The sequence below is a fragment of the Lycium ferocissimum genome, chromosome 2, assembly GCF_029784015.1.
Source record: "Lycium ferocissimum isolate CSIRO_LF1 chromosome 2, AGI_CSIRO_Lferr_CH_V1, whole genome shotgun sequence".
NCBI lineage: Eukaryota > Viridiplantae > Streptophyta > Magnoliopsida > Solanales > Solanaceae > Lycium > Lycium ferocissimum.
Window position 1 is genome coordinate 55,149,706 of NC_081343.1, and position 25,239 is coordinate 55,174,944.

Sequence of the window (25,239 nt, forward strand, 5' to 3'; positions counted from 1 at the left end):
CCCGGTATTGCTCCCAAACTTGAATAATAATCCGGTATGGAAAAAGAGTTCCAAGGTTTTGCTCTTTATGCTCTTTAATTGGGTTTTTTTGAAACCCTATGTTAAAAATGGTTTATGATTAGATTAAGAGCATATATGATAGAACGATTTGGAAGAGTTTGGAATGACTTACCTTTGTTTTGGATTGTTGGGAGAAGAATACTTCGTTTAGGGATTGGAATTATGAAAACGAAATAAAACAACCTGGTATTTATGTTCCGTCTCGGAAATAACAAAATACGGTGGACCGTAATTCAACATATGTAATCACCGGTTTCCGTTTTCTCCTTAAATACGATCACACTTTACGGGCCGTATTTCAAAATACAGTCCGTATTTAACAATATAAAAATTCCACATGCCAAATTCCAGAATGCACAGTGATTTGGGGTCTCGCTTTACGGCTTGAAATATGAGCCGTATACTAGTTTACGGTCCGTATTCTAGGGTGTAAATCCCCATCTGACAGATGCAGAGAAATTTCCAATTCTCACATTCTTTATCTGGTTTTCTAAGTCTGGGATCATGGTCAAGGCTTAAGTTAAAGGACTGAGGTGTTATAACAGGGCCCCGCCATACCCATGCTGACTCCTGGCATCTCCGAAACAAATGGAGTGCATCAACCGCATCCGCTGAGCTGACATCCTAATAGATGGATCACTAACTTGTATTTCATAACCCGCATGGCACGAAACCCCCCCCCCCCCCCCGAGCAATAGGGGAGTCAGTATGAATAATGTACCGATACGAAAACAAAGATATACGTAAGAATCATGAAAAACATCCGAGATATATGAGTTAATCCGTATATCTCGAATGTATCGTGTGATCGTATATCTAGAAATGTTCGTATAACCGGAAGTGTTTTCGAGGGCGTATGACATGCATGCTTTCTTTCAAAAATCATATACATAGGTCATAGTATAACCGCTTCGTGGTGGAATCATACCCCGATCCATAATGTTAGTGCCGTCATGGAACACGCAATCCGATCCATATATCATATCGGCCCCTCTGTGGGCATCATCATTGTGTACTAACTGATCAGGTGGTAATGCGTATATAATGCCTATCCCTTTCCCCATACCCCACATACATATAATATACACGTATATAACGCCTTCTGATCATGGGTCAATGTGCATATATATAAATGAATGCAATGCATAAGTAAGTCGAATAAATAGAACTCTCGAGTGACATAAAGTCGTACTACCTTCGATAAACATCTTTTGAGCTAACATCTGTATACGTAATCTCAAGACCCATGGGTAAGGAATAATCACAAAAAGGGGTACAGGAACATCAAAGACTAGAGTAATCCTAATAATTCTAAGAGTAGAGTAATATAGAGGTCTGTTCATTCGTTCATATCATAAGGATTATGCCAAGATGAAAGAAAGGATAGCCTTAACATACCTGGATAATCTCCTTCTCAATTCACAACAAAGCTTAACATAATCCGCTCATGCGTCTACAACAAGTGAAATGATATCGTCATAAACAACAAAGGTCGCAACTATCATACTTTTCTAATCTTATAACCTACGAAAAATCGGCAAAGACCTCCCTATTTATACTACATCCCAAAGACCACTAAGGGTCATCAAACAGCCCAACAACAATAACAACGAATCAATATAAGCTTCTCCGATTACCTTAACAACCATATTGAGCGGCAAACTTGTTTTATAAATAACGAAACATAATTTGAATCCAATTCTGGTTCCATAAATCAGTATGCAACCTTCATAAAATCATACTTATGCTTACCAATAGTTACCATATCATTTTCAGCCTAAAGCATCATAAAAACAACCATCAAAACAGTCCATACACCAAACACTTCAATCTTCACTTTCAATCGTAAGTTTCATATGTTTCATTCATCAATTCACTTGATAAACATATAGAAATGCATAACAACAGCAACCATATCATAATCATATTATTTTCCATATTTTTCAGCCACAACAAGTCATGTATATAGACCCACAAAGAGACAACAACACCCTTATGCCATATCAAGTTCTATTTTGTGGTTTTGGACCCAAATAACACAATCAACATAGAATTAACCTTAAGCACAACCAAGAACATACTTTACTTACCTCAAGCAGTAGATATGAATCGCAATCCACAGCTGGTTCAGCTCACAACTACCCTTAATTAGACCACAACACCATAGAGCAACTTCTTGTAGTCTTCAACACTTTGGTAGAGGTTTTGAGTTGTTTGGCTTTGAATTCCCCCTTGAGACTTTGAGAACTGTTAGAGAGGGTTAAGAGGAATGTATGGACGAATTTGGATCGAAATATGAGAAAAAATGGTCGTCCAAATATTTTTTAAAACGAAGTAGGTCGGCCACCGCCTAAGTGGGTCCCAAATTGGCCGACCGCGGTAGTCTCGCGAAAATGCAAATATCTCTCTATTCTAACATCGTATGGATGAACGGTTTAATGAGTTGGAAACTAGACTCGTAGACCTTCAATTTGATAGGTGGATCACCCCGTAACTCCAAGTATATTGGGAGAAAAGCTCAGTGACATTAGACCCAAATTTCAGCAAAATTTATGAACGTAACTTGCGATACTTTTCGCCAACTTTTATTTTGCAACTTGCTTGACTTTAAAACTTAAGATACGAATGTTATATGATTCAAGTACCTTAAAACATGACCTCCTTAGTATATTAAGCACTCCTATTTTGACCCTGAAGTACGGGTTATAACATTCTCAAACTTGCCGACTTTCGACGAAACTTATTCTTCCGATTCATTTGGCGTTCAACCTTCCCAACACTTACCAAACATGATTATAAACTCTCATATACATAGGATGATCATGTAGAATCTCTTATGACCTCGACGAAAATTTTGCTTTCTCAATCTACGTCGATTAACTCACGACGAAACTCAACGTATAAAAGTACGGGGTGTAACAACTAATGCAATAAGTATTCTTTAGGGATCATTTTAAGTCTAAATTAGCAAGTGTGCTTCAACAACTCAACTTTTACCCTTATTCTAATTTGATGCATATGAAAAGTTTAGTTCTCTGGTTGTTTTAGTCTGCTGAATGTTGGGATTGTGTCCAACCTCAGTAAATTTTGACTGTGTTGTACATATACTTTTGGTAATTAAATAATTAGTTACCAAAAAAAAAAAATTAATCTCTGCATTGCAATTCACGTATTACTACTCCATGCATCATTAATTCCTATATAACCACATCAACGTAATTATTTCTAAACCAAACAATCTTAATGTATAATGTAGTTGTAACCTCAAAAGGGTAAATATATATAAGTCATGCACAAAATGTATAGTAGAAGTTATGTTTCATTTAGATTAATAAGGAATAAATCTTTAAAAAGGAGAAGGAGCGAAAAACTACTCAAATTTGAAAAGATAAAGAAAAATATTGGGGGTTGCCTAACCTACTTTTCAATGTCATTCATTCTTTTTCGAATTAAATTGGAATCTGATAACATTAATTATTTATATTCTATAGATAATTGACACAATTCAAGACAATATTATAGACTTTTAATGTTGCGGGTGGCTGACTTATATTGCGAATTAAACTGCCACATTTTCGGTGAAGGGAGGTGGGCCCCCGAATCCATTTTGCCATTAAATAAACGGAAAAGGGTAAAAAATGAACGTAAACTATGCGAATAATACAGTAAGTATTCTTTAGGGATCATTTTAAGCCTAAACTAGCAAGCGTGCTTCAACAACTCAACGTTTACCCTTAGTCTAGTTCGATGCATGAGAAGTAGTTTGGCTCTCTGGTTGCTTTAGTTTGCTGAAGGTTGAGATTGTGTCTAACCTCAGTAAAATTTGATCGTGTTGTACATATTCTCTTGGTGATGAAATAGTTAGTCACCAAAAATATATATTAATATCTGCATTGCAATTCACATATTGCTACTCCATGCATCATTAATTCCTATATAACAACATCAACGTAATTATTTCTAAACCAAATGACCTCAATGTATAATGTAGTAGTAATCTAAAAGGGAAAATATATATAAGTCATGCACAAAATGTGTAGTAGAAGTTACGTTTCATTTAGATTAATTATTCTATAGATAGTTGACACAAATCGAGACGAGATTATTGGCTTTTGATGTTGCGGTAGCTGACTTATATTGCGAATTAAAGTGCCATGTTCAGAGGGAGGTGGGCCCTCATATGACAGGATAATTTTATCCAAATCCATAAATAAACTGCAAAGGGTAAAAACAAACTTAAACTATTCGAATAATGCTCTAAGTAGTCTTTAGGGATCATTTTAAGCCTAAACTAGAAAGTGTGCTTCAACAACTCAACTTTTACCCTTAGTCTAGTTTGATGCATAGAAAGTAGTTTAGCTCTTCGTTTGTTTTAATCTGATGAAGGTTGGGATTGTGTTCAACCTCCGTAAATTTTGACCGTGTTGTACATATTCTCTTGGTAGTCATATAGTTAGCTACCAAAACAAATTAATCTCTGCATTACAATTCACGTATTACTACTCCATGTATCATTAATTCCTATAAAACAACATCAACATAATTGTTTCTAAACCAAACGACCTCAATGCATGTTAATATCAAGTTGATACTTCTAATGTGAAATCAGAAGCGGATCCACGATTTCACGATCATGGGCATTGCATTTAATGGATTTATTGCCACTCATAAAGACTGATAATAAAATTATATCCATTCGGGCTATAAATTTATTTATTTCAATGTAATATATCTTTATTTTAAAATGGCTAAACTAGCCAACAAGTTCAAAATTAAATAAGACTCTCTCTCGATTACATTCTATTGAGTAAAAGTAGAAGGAAAAAAAAAAATAACTTCAAAAGAATAAAAAATGTGTTTATACCAGTCACCTAAATTGGTGAACAAATATAGTTTGATTTTGATTGTTAGATAGTGTTGGTTTATTATTTGTATATTTTATAACTTTTGGGGGCTTAATTTACATTTTGATATAAAAATATCAAGATTATTAACAAATATTCAAAAGCAAATTAGCAACTCATCACAATTAGCATTCTGCAATAATTGGATACTCTTATTCTAAATTAAAACAGACAAAATTGAAAGCATTTGAATAAAATGAAGAATAAAAGTGGAGAAAGAAAAGAAAAAGAACAACTAAAGGCTTATGATAAAAAAGGAAAAAGAAAAGAGTGGTATAGTCAAAATAATAATTAAAAAATAGGGGGCAGGAGACCAAATAAAACAAAACAAAACAAAAACAAAAGAAATAAAAAAAAACAAAAAAAAAAAACACAAAAAATGTCAATCAAGGGTTAGAATGGGTAGGGGAGAGCATAAAAAGACTCGTCAGATTTCGAATCCTGATATCGCCAAGGAAGGAATAAAATAGACGTCACAATCAGTGCACCAGTTAGCATTTTGTAACATCGGTGCCAATGATAATATGTGACTATTTATTGAAGACATTTCCATGTATATGATTTTCTGTCGAAATCGAAATTTTCGGGTGCCGGTGACCCCTTTCCTATAATATGGGTCCGCCTCTGCATGTAATGAATATATATTTAAGAATAATTGAGACCTAAAAAGATAAAAAATGATTTCAAAGTATATTTTCATTTACACTAACTATTATGTTTGACATGAAAACAAAAGTTCTTACCAATTGGATTATGAATTGCTATTAAATATATATTTTGGGTCATGATTTTAAGATATATTTTTACATATTTTCTATAAGAATTGTCACACTTTTTTTTTTTAGGAATGTTTAGGCAACTTACCGAATAATCTTATATTGAGTCACATTGTTTCCTTTTTCGCATACACCTAGCCATATTCAAATGGTGTTATGAAGTAGGTTCTTCCTCTCCTTATCTCTTAATAGACCCCACTAGTGAGTTTTTGCTGCGGTAAGATGAACATGACATGAGTTAGGTCATAGTGAAAATTATTATTAAGTAGGCGTTTGGTCATGAAAACTAAATATTTTTCACTTTTTTTGGAATTTTAAAGTTGGAGTGGAGGATGGAGTTGTGCTTGGTTATAGTTTTCGCAAAGAATATTTGGTTGTATTTGGAATTTTCATGACCAAACGCTCATTTTCAAATAAAAATAAAAAAGAATTCCGGGAAAAAATGAAAAATTCTCATGGCCAAACAAGTCCTAAATACCTTTTTAAATTTAGACAAATTATAAAACACAAAATAATTGTAAATAATATTTTATTATTTTCAAAGAAAATGTTGTCGAAATGCTTAGCAGATATGAATAATCTTTTCCTTAATATGATTGATCTTAACTCAGGTAAATACTTACCTCATTGAATACTTACACTAACTTATTATAGTTAACTACTTTAATGAGGTGATATATTTATTAATTAATTTTAATTAGATACTACAAATCTATACATAAATATATATCATGCATATAATTTTAATCTAGATATCAAGTTTGAATAATTTTTTACCACTTGCTTAATTTACTACAAATCTATAATTTCATATTTCATGATCATGACAAAGAAATGAAGAATGATGGCTTGTTTGCCCATTTTCTGTTATATTGGGCTTTGTTCATCTACATCTGTGGGCTTTCAAATTTTACCAATGAGCTAACGGAAATTAACGGCAAGTTTAGTTCTGCAGTAAGTATCTAACGGTCCCCACTAGGCAGGTGGTCCAAGTCTCCAAACAAAACTATACTAAAATCGTACCGTTCAAATTTCAAAATGAACGGGTCAGATCCTTCAAAATTAACGCTTATATTTAATCAAAACAATAAAAAAGTCCATTTTCTCTCACTCACACGCCTCGAAGTCCCGATCTTCGTTTTTTCAAATCTTCAAATCATACCAGCAAAGAACACACTTTCAATAAACCCTAATTTCAATTTCCAAATCACCCCAAATTTTCAATTTTAATTACGAAAATACCTGAATATTAGTTGATCCAGTGATAGGAAATTAGGAATTTTGAATTCTCCATTGGAAAATGATCGTTAGAACTTACGGCCGGCGTAGTAGAAGCATGTCTCGAAGTTACTCTGAATCAGGCTTAAACGACAACGTTTCACAGGAAAATTCACAAGATATTTACAGTTTTGGGTTTTCATCTCAAGACTCTGTTCACTGGTCATCGAATTTCAATAATTCGCAAGATCCATTTGATGTTGGGTCATCTCAGGAATTGACTATTTTGCCCTCAAGAAAAGAGGATAGAGAGGATTTTGAGGGTGGTCATGATGATGGGGTTTTATGGAAACCCAAGAAAGTAAAGATGTTTGATTGGGAGCCTTATGGTAGTTTGAATTCATCACAAGAATCAGATGAATTTTTAATGGAATATGGTAGTCTTGAGAAATTTGATGGGGGTTTACAAGAACCGAAAAAGGCGAAGAAGACTGGAAAGGGTAAGGAAAATGGGGTTTTGTTGAAGAAGAAGAAGAAGGTGAAATCGAAGGATTTGGGGTTGCCTTCGTTGGGTCCAACGGCGACGTTGATGGAGACTCAAGAATGTGGTGAGATGATGGAACATATGGATGAAGTGAATTTCGCGTTGGATGGTTTGAGGAAAGGGCAGCCTGTGAGGATAAGAAGGGCGAGTTTATTGTCGTTGTTATCTATATGTGGAACAGCTCAGCAGCGTCGCCTTTTAAGGGCTCACGGGTAGTTGAAATTTGGCTTTTAAATATTGTTTAGTTAGAATTTTGATGAGTGTAAATATTTTCTTGTTTTGATAAACATAAATCTTGATTTCTTGAAAGCTCAGTTATGATAGTGTTGCTTAATTTTCTTAGGTAATTTGTATATACATGTTATAGGACATACATACATAAGCATTTCCAGATACAGGAATTTGATAGCTGAGCGAAAAAATGTACAAATTATCTTTCAGTCTTATGCAAATTTTGTTTGAAAAAGGAAACTAATAGGGATGGTAATAGGGCAGGGGAACATGGTCAGTGATGATTCATATAGCCGAACCTAAGTTGTTTGGGTCGGAGGTGTAGTAATAGTTGTTGTTGTTGGGGCATGGCACTAGGGCAGGGGAAGCTTGGCAGATCAGGGGTGGGAAATTCTTACTCGGTGGTGGAGGGAGATTTCATTTTTTTAAATGTAGCGTGTGATGCGTAATTATCTTCCAGTTTAATGTTTTGATATCCCAGTTCTTCCTTTATTTTAAACAACTGAGATTCTAGAACTCATAATGATCCTACCTCTCTACCCTTCTCCACTTATATAATAGACTTGGTGTATTAGCCGGGATATGAACTCGTGTTGTGCTCTTACCACACTTCCCGCGATGAACTTCCTTTTTTTGTTGAACCAGAACCTTGAGGAGATCCCTGTCCCTCCTTTTAACATCCGTAATTCATCCTGCTCGTACATAATAATTGGATGTCACTAGTGTTTATTCAATAGACTGAAACTTTAATTTTCTTCTCGAATGAGAGATTAAACACATAGAGAAGAAACAATATTAGCTGATTGCTATTCTTACAAAACAACCTCTAGAAATATAATAAATTAATTGAATATGATGAAAGCAATAAAAACGAAATAAAGGAAAAATATATTAATATTCAGAAAAAAGAGAGAAATTTATTTTAATGAGGTGGAACAGGGCAAGGTGGTGCAGAGCGTTGCAGGGGGGTGAGGGGAGCATATTGTGTGTGGGTTGAAGTAGGTTTAGGGGAGGCTTTCCCCTGCCTTGCCTCACCTGCCCCCATTATCTTCCCTATAAATGAAGCTGCTTGAGCTGATTTATTGTGTTCAATTGGATAAAAATCTTAGCTTTTAATCAAGTGACCAATGACAACTTCAAAAGTTCCTTAGATAATATTCTGTTCGGGAATTTAAGGTCTAGTTTTGCCAGCTTGTGTCAGAGTATGTATCCAATAGTAAGAAAAGTTGTGCTAGCTGGCATCACAACAAGAAGTGGATATGTCCAGCAAATGAGCGTCGGGAACTCATCAGTAATTTTGAAGCAGTTTTGGAGCCCGTAAAGCCAGTTTTTGACATAAAGTCGATATATAATTAGTTTTATTTACAACAACCTTGTAGTTGGTTTTTTGGGAGTTCATAGAATTAGGTACACCTAAACCCATCGTATGAGGACCTCTTTGGCTTTGTTTTGTCTATGGAGAGGATACCCGACCTAGGTTCATTATGAAGCTTTTACATTTATAATTGGCTCTGAATGGTCCTATTGTCCCTTTGATAGTATTATGAATAAATGGGTTAGCTTGGATATGTTCAGAAATTGCCAGTTAAAGTTCCATGACTGCCAGTTGATGGAGCCTTCAAATGAGTGTTCCATTTAATTGATAGTCTAGTAGGTAAATCATCAAGTCTGGAAGTACGAGCAGACTACTAATAGCTGAGATAAATAATATTTTACAACTTATAGCTGTCATTGGTAACCATATGGGGATGGCGTCTTTTTTTGAAATAATTCGACATTTTGAGGTCTAAATTTCTGATTTTCATAATTCCAATAACTTTGATTGAAGATACATATAATCAGCTTATCCTGAATATATAGCATTTTCCTTGAATTTAGTGGTCTGATTGCTAATTATTAACCCTTATTCCCCATTGGAATAACTTGCCAAGATTTTGATGTCAGGATGGCAAAAACAATTATTGATGCTGTTTTGGGACTCAGCTTTGATGACTCACCTAGCAACCTTGCTGCAGCAGCTCTATTCTACATTTTGACCAGTGATGTAAGTTACTTCGTCTCTGTAGCAGTGTAGCCCTCCCATCTGTATGTTAGTTCTAGGTTATTGGCTTATTGCATATTCTACTTGATTTGTCAGATAGGGAAATGCTTTTTCCCCGCTCTAGTTGGAACACAGTGGGAAACCCCCAATTAAGCAAGTGCGTGGCATGCACCGATTCATTAAATTTGAAAGATTGGACAATTATGTTTTGGAAGTTTTGAAGTCTTTATTCTGTCTGCTAGATGAGTAACTTTTGCATATGTGTGATTGGAAATAGTCTCTTCTCAATTGACGTCAAGGCCTCAGTTTTATATCAGATTTATTCTGTTAACTTGTCTTCTCAGAAATGAGAACCATGGAATTGAAGAAAGAGAACCCCCCATTTTCCTTTCCTTTTTCTCTTTTTGGTGGTTTGCGAGCAACCATACCATGGATGCTCCTTCATCAATTGATGTAATATTGTGTTTTAACTATTTTAAACTTCATAAAACTTTCTTCCTCCAAGTTAACTTTCCTTATAAGTTGTATCTGTATGCTAAAATTACTCTTTGATTGCTTAATTTGGTTCGTATTAAGTTATCTGGGAACTTTTCCATTCCTTCTGTTTTTGATCTTCCATTTTTTTCCAGGGAGGAGACGACCACCTTCTCGATTCACCCAGCTGCATTCGCTTTCTTATAAAATTGTTAAAACCAGTTGCTGCTCCTGCTTCCACAGCAAAAGCTCCAACTATTGGGAGCAAACTTTTGGCGATGCGCTTAGATGCTGATGTTTCTCAGGATTGTGTAAAAGGGCTAGATTCTACTTCCTCTTCAATAACCCGCAAGGTGCAGGACGTTCTTGTTTCTTGCAAGGAAATAAAGCCAAATGATGGAAATGATGGACACAACAGACCAGAGTTAAACCCAAAATGGATTAGTCTACTGACAATGGCAAAAGCTTGCTTGTCTACTATCTCTATTGAAGGTTCGTTTGGCACTTAAATTGGTCCTTTGAGGGATAATATCTCTTTGTTCGATCTGTCTTTTCTTCTTCCGGTACTGGAAAATTCAAGGCTATTTACTATATATTTATCCTTTAGGATGGGTGGGTTGGTTGCAATTTTGTTATAATTATTGAAAGTTAATCTGAGTAGCTTGCAATTCTGTAACTTTGTGAGATTGCATTTTGGTTGCTACCTATGTCTTCTCCCAAGAGATAAAAAGACAGAAAACTGAAGAGCTAAGTAGCCCTATGCTTTTTTTTTTTTATATATTCACGACTTATATGATGCTTTCCTGGTTATTTCCTTAATTTACATTTGTGTTATTTAGTGGCTGTTTCTTTTAGATGCTCTTGCTTTCAGAACTTCAGATCTGACTCTTTTTCTGTTTCTGGAAATTCTATCATATAATGTTGTAGAATCTTGTAGTGATAAGACCCATGTCTTTTTTGCCAGTCTTACTTTAAGTATGGCTTACAATTGAATCATTTTTAAGAATTCACGTGGATACTCAGGCTACCTTGACAGTGATCTGTATTTCATACCATTTTTGCATAATATAACATATTTTTCTTTTTCCTCTTTCTTTCTGAATTCACTCAGATACTTCTGGTACTATGCGGAAAAGTGGGGGCAATTTCAAAGAAAAGCTGAGAGAGCTTGGAGGACTTGATGCAGTCTTTGTGGTGGCAAGGAGTTGTCACTCTGTTTTGGAGGTGTGAGCCTGTATGTTATTTTCTGTGTTGTTATTACCAGAGATGTCCCTCATAAATTTGTGACATGTGAAGAGCCAACAACATGCTCTGTAATTCCTCTTATATTTAAGCTCTGAGTTGGAGCGGTGACATGTCCATTTTGGATTTAAAGCACGATGTCCTGTGTGCCCCATCACCCCCTTCGTATCCTTTGTTTTTGTCCAGAAGGTTCAGATTGTGATTATGCATATATATGCATGTCGAAGAGAATTTCTATGTTTGTTGACATTTATCTAGATATTTTGGTGTACATATGCAATATGTGTGACTTCAAGGTTGTTATTTGAGTTATCCTTCTTGCTTCTTAACTCATGTTGTTATCAATAAGTGGAAATTTAGATGGGCATTTTGATGTAAGCTGTGAGCTTTGTGAGAGTGTTTAGATAGTGAGTATTATGCTTAACAGGATTTTCTCGTTTGTGGAGAATGTCAATTATGTGGAGCAGCTGCCCTGACATTACTTTCTCTGCAGGGGTGGTCAAAGCAAAGCTCACAGTCTATCTTAGATTCTAAAGATAATGCTGCTGTAGAAAGTCTGGTGCTACTCTTAAAATGTTTGAAGATCATGGAAAATGCGACCTTTCTTAGTATGGACAATCAGGTAACATCAATATACCTTCCGACTTTACGTTTGTAGTAGACTGCCTTTCTGTATCCTTGAATTCTTGGATGTTCAGTTCACTACTGGTTTTGTTTCAGAATCACTTACTTCAAATGAAAGGGAAGTTTGATAGTCTGAACTCCCCAAGGTCTTTCACAAAGCTAATCTTAAGTGTGATCAAGATTCTCTCAGGTACTAGCCTCTTATCTTGTCTTCCTTTAGTCATTTTCATGTTGCCATTTTTTTTGTCCCTTGGTTTATGACGCTTCCTCTCTGTTAACTTGTTCAAATTTAGGGGCTTCCCTGCGTAGAACTTCTTTGGAAAGTTCCAATGATGGAAAAGTCTGTAACCTCTCTGATGGAACTGCTCGTGCTTCAGAATTACGTTCACTATCAGACAACAAGGGTAAGATGTTTCAACTTATCCCTGGATAAACTTTTGTTCCATATCAATGTGCTGATTGTAGCTTGCGAGGTCAAGAAGAAAATCATGGCGTTGTTCTCAGAAGCTCAAAGTTCTAGTGACAAAGAAATATCCTCTCCACATTCTTCTCCTCTTCTCTGGATTCTCTCACCCATGAATGTGGTGTGTTAAATTATAATGCAAGAAACTACTATAGTAGGAATAGATTTTGTGGTTTGATGGCTGACTTTGTTTCGCTTCGTTGTTGTTATTTTTAATCGGATTTTTGATAATTTAATGATGCACCTTTATTAGATATGAACTCTTTGGCAGAGTAGACTCCACAGTGAAGGTCAATGAAGTTTATCAGGAGGATCCTGTGGAATTTGTCTTTCTAACCAGAAAAAGATATTGAAGTAGGGCAGCTTTGGTATCTCTTGTTTGTCCCTAGTATTATTGAATGCTAAGCATGAAATATCACCTTCCACACTATTCATAAACAGCACTAAATGCTAACAGTAGGCATATCAATTCCACAATCCAACTCTTCAGCTCTTAACTTTGTCAACCATTCTAAAAGCAATTTAGTGCTACCATTTGGTAGTTCGGCGAGGAAAAGCTTTATTAAATAGGAAGTGGCCCTGCATCCCATGGCTATGGAAGTTTCTCTTCAGAGTGAAGGGGTCCCATAAAAGTCTTTTCTTCCATCGGATAAATATTAGCCAACTGCCCAACTTGAATTCTAGACTTGGTGGAAGTACGGTGGAAGAGCTACCAATCAAACAGAACATTCCTCTCTGATTTTTTTATTAGCCAATGAAACCTTAATTAGCTTCAGATGTTGAATAATTTCTCATTTTGAACTTGTAGATGGTGGTTGTCAGATTTTGTGCATTGATTCTTCTACGACATGCTATACAAGTGAAGGTTCCTGTTCCCAGAAGAACTTAAGTGAAACTCAAACTGATCAGATTGGTTCGTCCAGATCTAATTTAGATTATGCTAGCACTTCCACCAGTGATTCGTGGCAGCTTAAATTGAGGATTGAATCCTCCAAGTCTGGGTCATGTAGTGGAGCTTCTGAGGACTTCGGTTTTGGGGTCAACAAGAATTCATCAAGAGTGAATTTTTTGATTGGTGATAGTCAAAGAAGTAATGGAGAAAAGAGTCTTGAACTTATGGAAGAGAGTCAAGACCCTTTTGCATTTGATGATGATTTTGAACCTTCACGATGGGATTTACTGTCTACTAAGCAAAAGCCATCGCAAACTCAAATTAGGCAGACATCACTTCTTGAACGTGATGATGGATGCCAATCTCTCATTGTGCGAAGCCAGCAAGAGTCAAGTAGCCAAGAGAACAAACAAGAGTCAAGTAGCAAGGAGAACAATCAATCTGGTCAGGCCTCTTGTTGTTCTGATGCAGATGCGGAAATGTCGACCCTTCTGGCAGATTGCCTTCTCACAGCTGTTAAGGTGATTTACCTCACTTAATGTTAATAATATATGTATGCTATAATGAAGCATGGAAGCATTTCTCTATTCTCTATGGTTCTTTCAGTTGTTAATTATGGAAACACATCAATTTATGTTGGAATGATATAGTTGTACAGGTCAATGTTTGTTGGAGAACCTTTGAGTCGTTACTTGTCTTCATTTTGTTTCCAGGATTGCTCTAGTATGCTCAAATTTTCTGCAATCTCTTGATACGCGAGTCTCTTAATACATATTCAATCAAATGACAGGTCCTGATGAACTTGACAAATGACAACCCTATGGGCTGTCAGCAAATTGCTGCCAGTGGTGGACTGGAAGCTTTGTCTGCTTTGATCGCCAGCCATTTTCCGTCCTTCAGCTTGCATTTGGATTGTAATGGGTCATCAAAATCAACTGTTGGGTCTGACAGTGATGGCCATCTCAGTGATCAAGAGCTAGATTTTCTTGTTGCTATTTTGGGTTTGCTTGTCAATTTGGTGGAGAAGGATGGCTGCAATAGGTGAATATTTTTCCTTTGATTTATACTTCAAGTTGTACTCTGCAGGCTTTACATGATCAGCTTTTGCGACTATTTGGTTATTATCACTGTATTTTGGATTGCTTTCCTTGCAGTTATTGAATATTGAGAAAGTGACTGATAATTTATTGAAGTTGTTTGTAGTTTGTTCTTGATTATTGATGCTTGCATATCCTTCCTTATTTGGAAGTGGTTCCTACTCCCATGGTCCCACCTTATAGTCTACTCCCACCTTAAAAAGAAGGAAGTACATCCTGTAATCATTAATTCAACCATTTTACATTTTGTCATTTAGTAGTAGTTTGCTTATACTGGTATGCAATCATGTCAATTTTGTCTGCCGAAAGTGAGTTGTTATTGCGATTTTCAAGTCTCAGATTTTCAGTTGCAGATGATAAAACACTGATGAACAGTTGCACTTATTAAACCAACCTTTTTGCTAATGGCAGGTCTAGACTTGCAGCTGCTAGTGTTTCATTGCCTGGATCAGAAGGTTTGTTTGAGGGGGAGACCCAGACAGATGTAATCCCTCTGCTATGTGCAATCTTTCTGGCAAATCAAGGGGCTGGAGAGGCTGCTGGGGAAGGAAAAAGTTTGCAATGGGTATTTCCCCAAATATTTTCTTGTTTTTTTTTTTTTTTTTTTTTTTTTCCGTCTAAAAGTCGAGTGCTTTTTACTGATTGCATGGCTATTTTTGTGTTGTTTGGTCCTGAGTCTGGAATCGTTGGGTTATTTCATTTTGTCCTCAGTTATTTATTCTCCATGTGATTCGCAGAGAAGTCAATCACCTAACGGTAAAACTAGAGGGGGACTCAAAAATTGATTCCATGGGCATGCTTTATCAAATTCTACCTAATTACACCGTTTGCTGAAATAATAACTTTTTGGTTTAACTTTTAGAAGTATGGATTGAGTATTACATGTGCACGAGTTCATCCCTGGAACAACATAATGGAGAGTTTGGGGTCTCGAGGTGACTCCAGAGCTTAAGCCTTTGCACATAATTCCGTTTCGGTATTGAAACAGGATGTGATATTCTTTGGCTAATTTTAAGAACTAATTTTCGCGATTACTCAGTAACTCAACTAGTCCTTTATATTCCAAGCTGGGTATAATTTGCTCACCACAAATGAAATGGTTATTAGTTTTGTATTGTTATTCCGAGGTCTAAAATGCCCATCAGACCAAGTGGTCAATAAATACATTGATGTTCAAAAATATTAATTCTATGTCTGGAGTGTCAAGTATCTTCTTTCTAGAAACATGCTCTTTAGGTATTAAGTATATTCTAGTTCTATATTCTCAAATTGAATAACTATACTGAATTTTCATTAATCGTTTTCCACTTTCCAAATCTGCTCAGTGATGCCAGTTTTTGATTGTCAAATTCAACTTGCCTATCACATCACCAGAATTTTAGCTTCATGCGCCCTAAAAGGGACAGCGAGCTTTGCTACTTGTAGCCTGTAGCCATATAAAACCCACTTGGGCTGGGGTGGGGGCAAGAGAGATAAACTAAAAGATAGTGGAGGAGTTTGTTCAGTCTGTTGAATTGGTTCCTAAATGTTTTGAGAGATTTCAGCTGATTGAACATGAAAGCAAGGTTAAACTGATCTTACCATATACTACCACTATGCTAGATTATTTTCAGCTTTGACCATGTCGTTACTAAATTGAATGTGGTTGTCTTTGTCTTGTACAGGATGATGAAGAGGCTGTATTACAGGGAGAGAAAGAGGCTGAAAAAATGATTATTGAAGCTTATTCAGCTCTCCTTCTTGCCTTCCTTTCAACTGAGAGGTTAGTTATGTCTTTGGAATTACTTTTTTCTCTGTTATCTCTCACTTAAATGGTTTCTTATGTTCAAAATCTTTCTTTGCATCAGCAAGAGCATACGGCAGGCAATTGCTGGTTACTTACCAGATCATAAATTGTCCGTTCTTGTACCTGTGCTGGAGAGATTTGTGGTATGTGATCTTGTACTGTTCTTTGAGTTGATAGCATATGACAGTAGAAATTTTATATTTCTCTCCCAACTTTTAAAAATTGCATTCAATTTTCTCCATTAGGACCCAAGGGCTTGGATTCATGATTTAATCTTTCATTAACCTGGCTAGCAAACTAACTGAGACAAGGGTGCTTGTTAAATTGAAATTACCGTGGCTTAATGATAAATGAAGTGGGTGAGAACCATGGGAGATCAGGTTTCAAATTTTAGTAGGGACAAAAAGCACTAGGTGATTTCTTCCCATCTACCTAGGCCTTGGTAGGCAGAGTTACCCAGTACTTGTGTTGGTGGGAGGTAGTAGTACTAGGTGGATTGTGTAGGTGCGTGCAAGGTGGTTCGGACACCACCATTATGACAAAAAAAAGGGAAGTGGGTTGACTAAACTGCAGATGGGGAAACTCAGTTTCAAATACCTAACCGATTCTAACAGTCCGTCTTACTGATTGCTACAAGAAAATCTGTAACATTGACGCTGCTTTCCTACTGATTTTTATATGTATATGTAAATTTGTATCGCTTATCCAGGAATTCCACATGACGCTGAACATGATTTCGCCGGAGACTCACTCGACAGTGCTTGAAGTAATAGAATCTTGTAGAGTTCGGTGAGAGCACGAGATCTCCATCGTTTCCTTTTCCTTCGGCATCTTTTCCTCGAAGATGGTAACAATGAGACTTTGTACAGCTTACTACCCTTCTCTGTAGCATTGGTGGTCATCCATTGGTGCATTACAAATCCTATCTCAGGTTTTGTGAGTCGTGGCCCTTGTTTGACTATGATTTCTCTAGTCTTCACAGATTTTTTTTTTCTTCCTATTTTCCAGCCGATTATCACCAGGTGGTGTGTGGGCTGAGATGCTTGTACATGAAGAACGATTATGAATGTGAAACACGATTGTAATTTTTAGTGAAGATTTCTCCATCTGGCGACTTGTTATGCACTTATATTTTCTTTGTTACTAGTTAAACGTGGAAACTTTTATACCTATCTTAATGAGAAGTTGAGAACGGTTGTTATGGCTAAGCTTACAGTAAACATTTCACAAACAATCATCTCAAGTTGTAATTTTACCTTGTTAAGATCGTGATGCTGTGTGTTTGGCACACTGCTAAAAGTTTTTAGTAAAAACACTTCAATCTGTTCTTTTTTTGGCTGTCCAGCAAACTTATATTTGAAAAAAATCTGTTGAGAGGGTTCTCTAAAAGTTGTTCAGATGGACTATGAGTACTGCACTTTTTTTCTTCTTCTCTCGTTTTATTTTTGTTATTTTCTTCGACTGATTGGACTGCGTGCTAATATTAAGAGCACTCGTTTATAATATGAAAAAATAAGAAATTTTAACTAGGGTATGTATAACAGGGGAAAATCATTTGATCAAATATGAGATTGGCACGAACCTTTGGAGAGGTTAAAAAAAAAGAAAAAAAAAAAGAAAGAAGAGGAAGCTAAAGTCCTTGCGTTTGCTGCTTTACCATGTTGGTTTCACAATGAAATGAAATTCCTTTAATGTTTTAAACATTCCACATGACGATTTAAATAATTTATATTGGCACTTGTGTTTCAAAATAATAGCTCCAGGCACTTAACATTCATAATATTAACAGAAGAAAAGAGAGAAGGAACATGGCTGTTTCAAGCCTCGTTTTTCATAATTTCACACATTACTTTAGACTAGACAGGTGTATTCAGGATGCATCGTAGATATTGCAGGGTCGCTGCAGTCTCCAGCAAAATATTACATGTAGAACACAACTAGGACTTGATACAGCATCCCAGTAGAAGGAACGACAACAACAATAACAACAACGATTCGATCCCAAGCAAGTTGGGGTCGGCTATATAATACTTATTTCTTACTATTCTTAGTAAGGAAGTCTAGCACGAGTTGATTAACCTCGTCGGGTAATTGTTCATGAACAAAAGGGTTCCCTTCATGCAGAGGGGCAATTTCCATATTAGGCGCTAAACTTTTGAGTCCTCCGTTGCTAATGTAATCTTCCATTCCTGGAAATTTGAGGACATAATCCTTCAATCCCATAATAAACAGTGCTGGAACGTGAACTGTTGGATCTGTTATGTTGAGCTGTTCAGCGAGTGACCTATTACATGATGAAATTCATAAACAACCAAAAAAAGGAAAAAAAAAAAAAAAAAAAAGAATATATCAGGAAAGTGTTCAGTAGTTAATCAACCGGCAAAACAATTTCTGGAACGTTTTTTCTTTTATAACAGTGGTCCGAGTCAGCTTGTAGACACCTTGACCATCTTACAAAGTACAAGCATTTTCTCACAAGTACAAATACAAGGTAACTCTCATGTCCAATTCCTATAACTTGAATTTTCTTGTAGTTTCATGAATGTTGAGAAATAATTCCACCTCTCCTGGTAGAGAGGCAGGTCCGTTATCCACCAAGTTTCAAATCGTGCACCATTATTTCTCGGAAATTTCTCGCTTATTAAAAACACAAGTGCGTATCTCCTGACCATGACCATGAATGACTATAACAATTGTGCTGGTGTAACGTACGAGTGTGAGAGGAGAAAGCAGTAAGAGGGGACTTTCCAGTTCAAAATATAACCTATATCGCTTGGACCCTCCAAAAATGATGCCGCACCAGTGTCGAATCCTCCAAAGATACAGCTTTTAGAGGATTCAACATACGCGTGGCCATACTTTTGAAGACTCCGAGCAACATAGAATACACATACAGTAGATGTTTGTGCATGATACCTATAAGGAACCTGCATAGCAGTTCGGAATCCAGAGTTCTCATACAAAGCACCATATGCAGCCAGGTCTTCCTCAGAGAACCAACCAAGGGGGCAGAGGAGTTGAAGGTTGCACAATGTCCATGATTTCCTGATCTTCATTGGCTATCGGTATTTCACTTCTGGAGAAAAGAATGTATACATTCCTCACTACTGTTTTTGCGTCAAGGCGACCAAAATCAGCTTCAGCTCTCCCGGGCTCCTGCAAAGAATTAAAATATAAATCTCCAAGATTGCAGAGGAACTATAAAATGATAATCATGACAAAAGCGAATTAGAGATCAAAAATGTATTAACGTACCCCAAATCTCGAAATGTAGAAGCCTTCAGGGAGGCCTTTCCACTGGAGAGGTTGTGGAGGCAAATATGGCACTCCCATACCAATAAATCCAGAGACTCTCTCCTCATAGAGAGTGACAAAACGCGAAATGACAATAGATCCAAAGTCTTTACCAACAAGAAAAACCTACATTATTGGGAAGACAGAGGTGAGAAAGATATAGATGCACCAACACCGACAGAGAGACAGAATAAGAACAAGGATATAATAGTTAACTTATAACAACTAAAATTTAAATATATACAGCAAAAGTTATTTGGTTGAGCTATAAAAAACAAGCTCTGAAGTGGTTTAGCCAACAACTATTCATGCATTTCACATTATGAGCTTAGACCACCTAAGTTAGGTTCTGATCAAATCACAAAATCTCCTGATAGTTGCCCAACAGTAACTTTAGAATAACAAGACATGGCAATGACTATAGTTTTATACAATCTTGAGATAATTCTCTCTGAACCATTTAATTTTTAGAACACTTCAGTAACTTAAACATTCTTTTTATTAAGAACAATATTATCTGGACTAGCTTAGGCATACCTCGACTAGTACTTAAAGCATTCTAATGATACCCTGAGTTATTTCTATTTCTGAATTTAAATTCTAATGCCTCCGACACTGTGTGTGGCCAAGTAAAAAGGTCATTTGCTAAGTGTCTTTGATGCAAGGTGCATAGCAATTAGTACCCTCTCTCATCTTATGACATCCATCAGGAGAGAAAAAAGGGGACAATGAAATAACTTCGTCCTTAGAACAAAGCTATAACCAACTAAGTTAGTCCAAACTACAATAAAAATAAAAATAAAAAAAAATACATACCTTAGAGATATTAGAGCATCAAGAAGTGCAAGGATGTCATTGGTAAGATCAAGAAAGGTGGTTTTCTCGGGTTGGGGTGGCTGATCCGATAACCCGTATCCTCTGAAATCGGGTGCAATAGCTCTGTAACCAGCTTTGGCCACAGCTATCATTTGGTGCCTCCAAGAATACCATATTTCAGGGAAGCCATGTAAGAACACTACAACTGGGGAATTCCCACTTCCAATTTCAGCTACATGAATTTTTAGCCCCTTCACTTCAACATGTTTGTGCTCTATTTGTTCCATTTTTGGAAAGTGTTGAATATGATTTTGCCTTTTTGCTCTATTTGTAAGAAAATGATGAAATGCGTCTGGGATTTTATAATTACTTCATGTGAAGGTCAGAGAAGACAGAGTGATTTTTTAAAGTACTTACTTAGTACTAGTACTAATTATGCATCGTAGTATATACAAAATTATTCTACTCAAATTTGTCCCTTAGTGAAAGCGTGAAGCAGGAGCAATGATGAAAATTTGCACTAAAAATAAAAAAATAAAAAAAGAAAGCGTGAAGCAGATGGAATGGTTCTTGGTAAGAAAAATGCTAAGACTACCGACAAATTCCATATAATTATTCGTGTCCTGCCATACATAATTTATTATGGCTGTTATTATTAGCTAGACTTCCAAGCATAAATAAAGATACTTAGAGCCCGTTTGGATTGAGACTTTATAAGTTCTTTATAAAATGTTTTTCACTTTTTTTGAGTGTTTTGATCACTTTAAAGCTATTTGTCTTAAAATGTTCTCAAAAATTAATTGGGTTTGTTTAACTTATCTAAAATAAACTTTAATTTAAAACACTTTAAATAAAAAAATAAGTTGGACTACACCAACTTATTTTTTTTTTGACTTATAAGTTGTTTTTAGAATTAAAACGCTTTTTTTAAGCCCATCCAAACAGGCTCTTAATAAACTAGTACTCTCTCTGTCCAATTTAAAAGTCCGTCGATCTTTCTTAAATTTTGTGTTTGGTCTAACATTAATTAACTCAAAATTAAATGGCAGAAATAATAATAAAAAAAGGGTTAAATAAACCTCTCGTTATACTTTGATCCAAATATATTCCTTCTGTTATATTATTGGCTCAAATATATCCTTCATCTGTTAAAGTTGTCCCCCTTAGATATCCTACGTGACATTTGATGAGGTGAATGTCATGTGTCATTGCCACCTCATCACCCCCAACTCATTTCCACTCCCTTCACCACTATTTTCACCATTACCGCGATAAAAAGGACCACAATTTTAAGGTACCGATCTAAGAATTTTGTTTCCGTTTCCTTTTCACACTGTTCCAATACCTGCAAATCAAGAAGTTTCAATAACCTAGCAATGGATATCAATTTGTAAATGCTCGGATTGAGGTATTGACTAACAAGAATTACAAGGAAGTACTTTAACTTAATTGATTTCAAAACCGAAAATTTGAACAGAGGTACAGTAGTGCAATTCCGGGTCCGAATTAAATCTGTGAGTGTGCAAACTGCTCTGAATCTTCTTGAAGCTCTTTAGTTTTTCCTAATTTCAATAGTAACTCCTTTTTTTCTAAAGACGTTATTATATGGTGGAAGGGGTCGAAATTTTAGTTGTGAAAAAGGGAAGGAGTAAAATAGAAAAGGGTTAAAAATATCCTTGAACTTTCAAATATTGTTCATTCGCATCCTTCGTTATACTATTCGGCTAATTATGCCCCACGATTATACTTTGGTACTCATTTACCCCAATATAGATGGAGTGACACGCATCAGCCTCATAATAAAATAACCCATTCCCAATTTTGATTAAAACCCGCCCTTCGTTTGACCCACTACCTGACCCAATTACCCCTAAACTTATTCAACTCATAAACAACCAACCAAACACATAACAAATGTGGAACCCACACCAAACCCCTCATCATCTTCTTCATCATCAAGCGCCATCATCCTCCGCGGACGATTCTGCAAAGACGTCCGTCACTTCAAAGCCACCATTACTTTGTGCTTGAAACCCTCTATCGAAAAAATCCTCTTCTTCTTTACTACTCATCCCATATCAATTCGTATCAAGAAAACAAAAATCGAATTAAACTATAATGGGGAATCTATCAGTTCTGGTAGAATTCACGTAGTGTAAAATGAGAAAAGAAAACCCTTTCTCCAGAGCATTAATACAAACCAAGAAGAAGAAAAAAGGTTGAGATTTGTAATGAATCAATTAATTGTAAATAGTGAAGAAATCAAGAAAATAGCTAGTGAGATTTAGAACACAAAAAGAAGCACTGGGGTTTTGGAAATGAGATTAAAGATTTCTTAGCAGCTCCGAGCGTATCTTCGTCTCTGACGTTGGAGATATTTCGCCCTTCCGTTGCTCTGTATCTTCCATATTTTAGCTCTCAACCCAATTAGTCATTTCCTTAGTCTTTTTCAATCTTTCAACACACAAACATTTAAGCACAGTTGTAAAATTGTATTCATCAAGCTTAAGACCCAAAGTACTGGAATTAACACACTGCTCGAATCAACCCATTTAACAGTGCTCAAAATCCTTTTTTCTGTTACTAATGAATGCTCCATCATAAACCTTGGCTCCAAAAATTCCAGAGCTTTGGCTCATCCATTAAAGAACTCGAAAGGTTAAGAAAAGGTTTAATGGTAAAGCACCTAGCGAAGGGATGAAGAAGATGACGAGGGGTTTGGTGTGGGTCCCACATTTGTTATGTGTTTGGTTGGTTGTTTATGAGTTGAAGTTTTCTTTAGGGGTAATTGGGTCAGAGTTACCAAATGAAGGGGTGGCGTTTTAATTAAAATTGGGAATGGGTTATTTTATTATGGACGATACGTGTTACTCCATCTAAATTAGGTAAATCAAGACCAAAATATAACAGGAGAGTATAATTTCAAAAATAAGATATGTATTCAGGATAATTAGAACAAATAGATAATGAGATGCCAGACAAATGAACAATATTTGAAAGTTCAGGGGTATTTTTGACCCTTTTTCGGGAATAAAATGGGTTAGGGGTGATGAGGTGGCAATACCACATGACATACACCTCATCAAATGTCGCCTCATGACGTAGAATATGAATCATCTGAATAACTTGAAGGAAGAAAGGGCCATATTTGGCACAATATAACAGGAGAGGTATATTTGGATTCAAATTATAACGAGGGGTATATTTGGCCTTTTCCAATAGTACAGGCGTATATTTGGCCCTTTTCCATATAATAATTGTATATTACCATTGATTTTCTTTCTTGGTAGCCTCGTGAATCCCATTATCTAATCTCTTAAATTTTTTGTTCAACTAAATACGTCACTTAAAATGAAATAGAGAAAATAGTAGTATGTTCAGTTATTTTACCTTAAAAGCTAATAAGTGTCATTAACATGCAACTTTTAACTGTGGAAAGTAATTAATGCAAACTATAGCTACTAAATATAATTACCTACTACTAATTAGCCACGCAACGTATATTTCCCAATAATCAATAAAATGATTTTTTTTCACATTTTTTTTTTTTATGATTGTAGTTATTTATTTTCTGCTGGCAAAATTTTTTTCGAACAAAATTTTGGCATGCCCAGTGGGACCAACTCTGCCCTTCATCTCTTTATCTTCAATATCAAATCTGCAAATTTTGAGATCTACTACTGTGATGGCCTCAAAGTAAAGCCTTGGAGTTCCATCCACAAGTGTTATTGTTCTTGCTTGCCCAATGACTCGTAGCATGTTAAAAGCTGGTGGTTTGGAGGGATCGAAGTGTTTCATCTCCTTGGAGACGTTAGACAAGAACGAATCGACAATGACGATTGCAAGATCTAGGGGCAACCCTTCATTTTCGTCGTCTAGAGAAGTTTCTCAAGCATGCTCTAACTTTTACGAGTCCGAGGACATGGTGGATTGTTCAACTTCTAACGTGATGAGTGCCATGATGACCAACACAGAGGAACAACTCGCCGAGATGATGCAAAGTATTGAGGCGTTGAAGAAATTCGTGGAGGACAAGGATCTTCAAATAGCCCAATTGATGAACAAGTTGGAACTCTACAGTCGTGGAGATTCAAGTCATAACCCAACACCACGAGAAAAAGATGTTGAATCTGCCACCAAATTTCCCAACGCTCAAAATACAAATCAATCTGCTTCAGTGGCCACGTTGTCCGTCCAACAACTGCAAGACATGATAACAAACACCATCAGAGCTCAATATGGCGGATCGTCACAAAGCTCGTTGTACTACTCCAAACCTTATACCAAGCGGATCGATTGGCTTCCCACGCCAATTGGATATCAACCACCAAAGTTGCAACAATTCGACGGTAAAGGAAATCCAAGACAACATGTTGCACATTTTGTGGAGACTTGTAGCAATCTTTGGTACACATGGCGATCTTCTTGTTAAACAATTTGTTCGCTCACTGAAGGGAAACGCCTTTGATTGGTATACTGATCTCGAACGAGAATCAATTGATAATTGGGAGCAACTTGAAAAGGAGTTGATGTGCATCCAAGGAATGCATCGGGGCGTTGCATACAATCTCCAAGGACTTAAGCCACGAACTTTTGAAGAATTAGCAACGCGAGCACACGACATGGAGTTGAGCATCGCGACTCATGGAAAGACTTCACATGTTTTCGATCCTAGGGAGGAAGAGAAAGAATCCAAGTGACCATCAAGGTACCACACTGAAGAAATCATGGCGTAGGAACAACATCTATAAAAGTCTTTGCTTAACAAAAATGAAGG

The 25,239-nt window shown here is 36.2% G+C and overlaps 1 protein-coding gene and 1 pseudogene across 1 annotated transcript; one reads left to right on the forward strand and one right to left on the reverse strand.

The window, feature by feature from the left end:
• The first annotated feature begins 6,853 nt into the window (after positions 1 to 6,853).
• On the forward strand, positions 6,854 to 17,560 carry LOC132045529 (wings apart-like protein 2). Its single transcript, XM_059436115.1, has 13 exons — positions 6,854 to 7,714; positions 9,678 to 9,777; positions 10,404 to 10,740; positions 11,360 to 11,472; positions 11,984 to 12,112; positions 12,211 to 12,304; positions 12,408 to 12,518; positions 13,386 to 13,990; positions 14,260 to 14,510; positions 14,978 to 15,131; positions 16,231 to 16,328; positions 16,414 to 16,495; positions 17,062 to 17,560. The coding sequence occupies exons 1-13, from the start codon at positions 7,041 to 7,043 to the stop codon at positions 17,143 to 17,145; spliced, it is 2,832 nt and encodes a 943-aa protein (XP_059292098.1). The 5' UTR covers positions 6,854 to 7,040; the 3' UTR covers positions 17,146 to 17,560.
• Positions 17,561 to 18,090: 530 nt separating this feature from the next.
• Positions 18,091 to 21,049, reverse strand: LOC132045567 (uncharacterized; annotated as a pseudogene).
• Positions 21,050 to 25,239: the final 4,190 nt, after the last annotated feature.

Bases quoted from the DNA above. Each gene is read 5' to 3' on its own strand.
- LOC132045529 (XM_059436115.1), top strand. From the start codon at position 7,041: ATGATCGTTAGAACTTACGGCCGGCGTAGTAGAAGCATGTCTCGAAGT. The intron at 9,778-10,403 runs GTAAGTTACTTC...ATTTTTTTCCAG, and splicing joins TCTACATTTTGACCAGTGAT to GGAGGAGACGACCACCTTCT. The intron at 12,305-12,407 runs GTACTAGCCTCT...GTTCAAATTTAG, and splicing joins TGTGATCAAGATTCTCTCAG to GGGCTTCCCTGCGTAGAACT.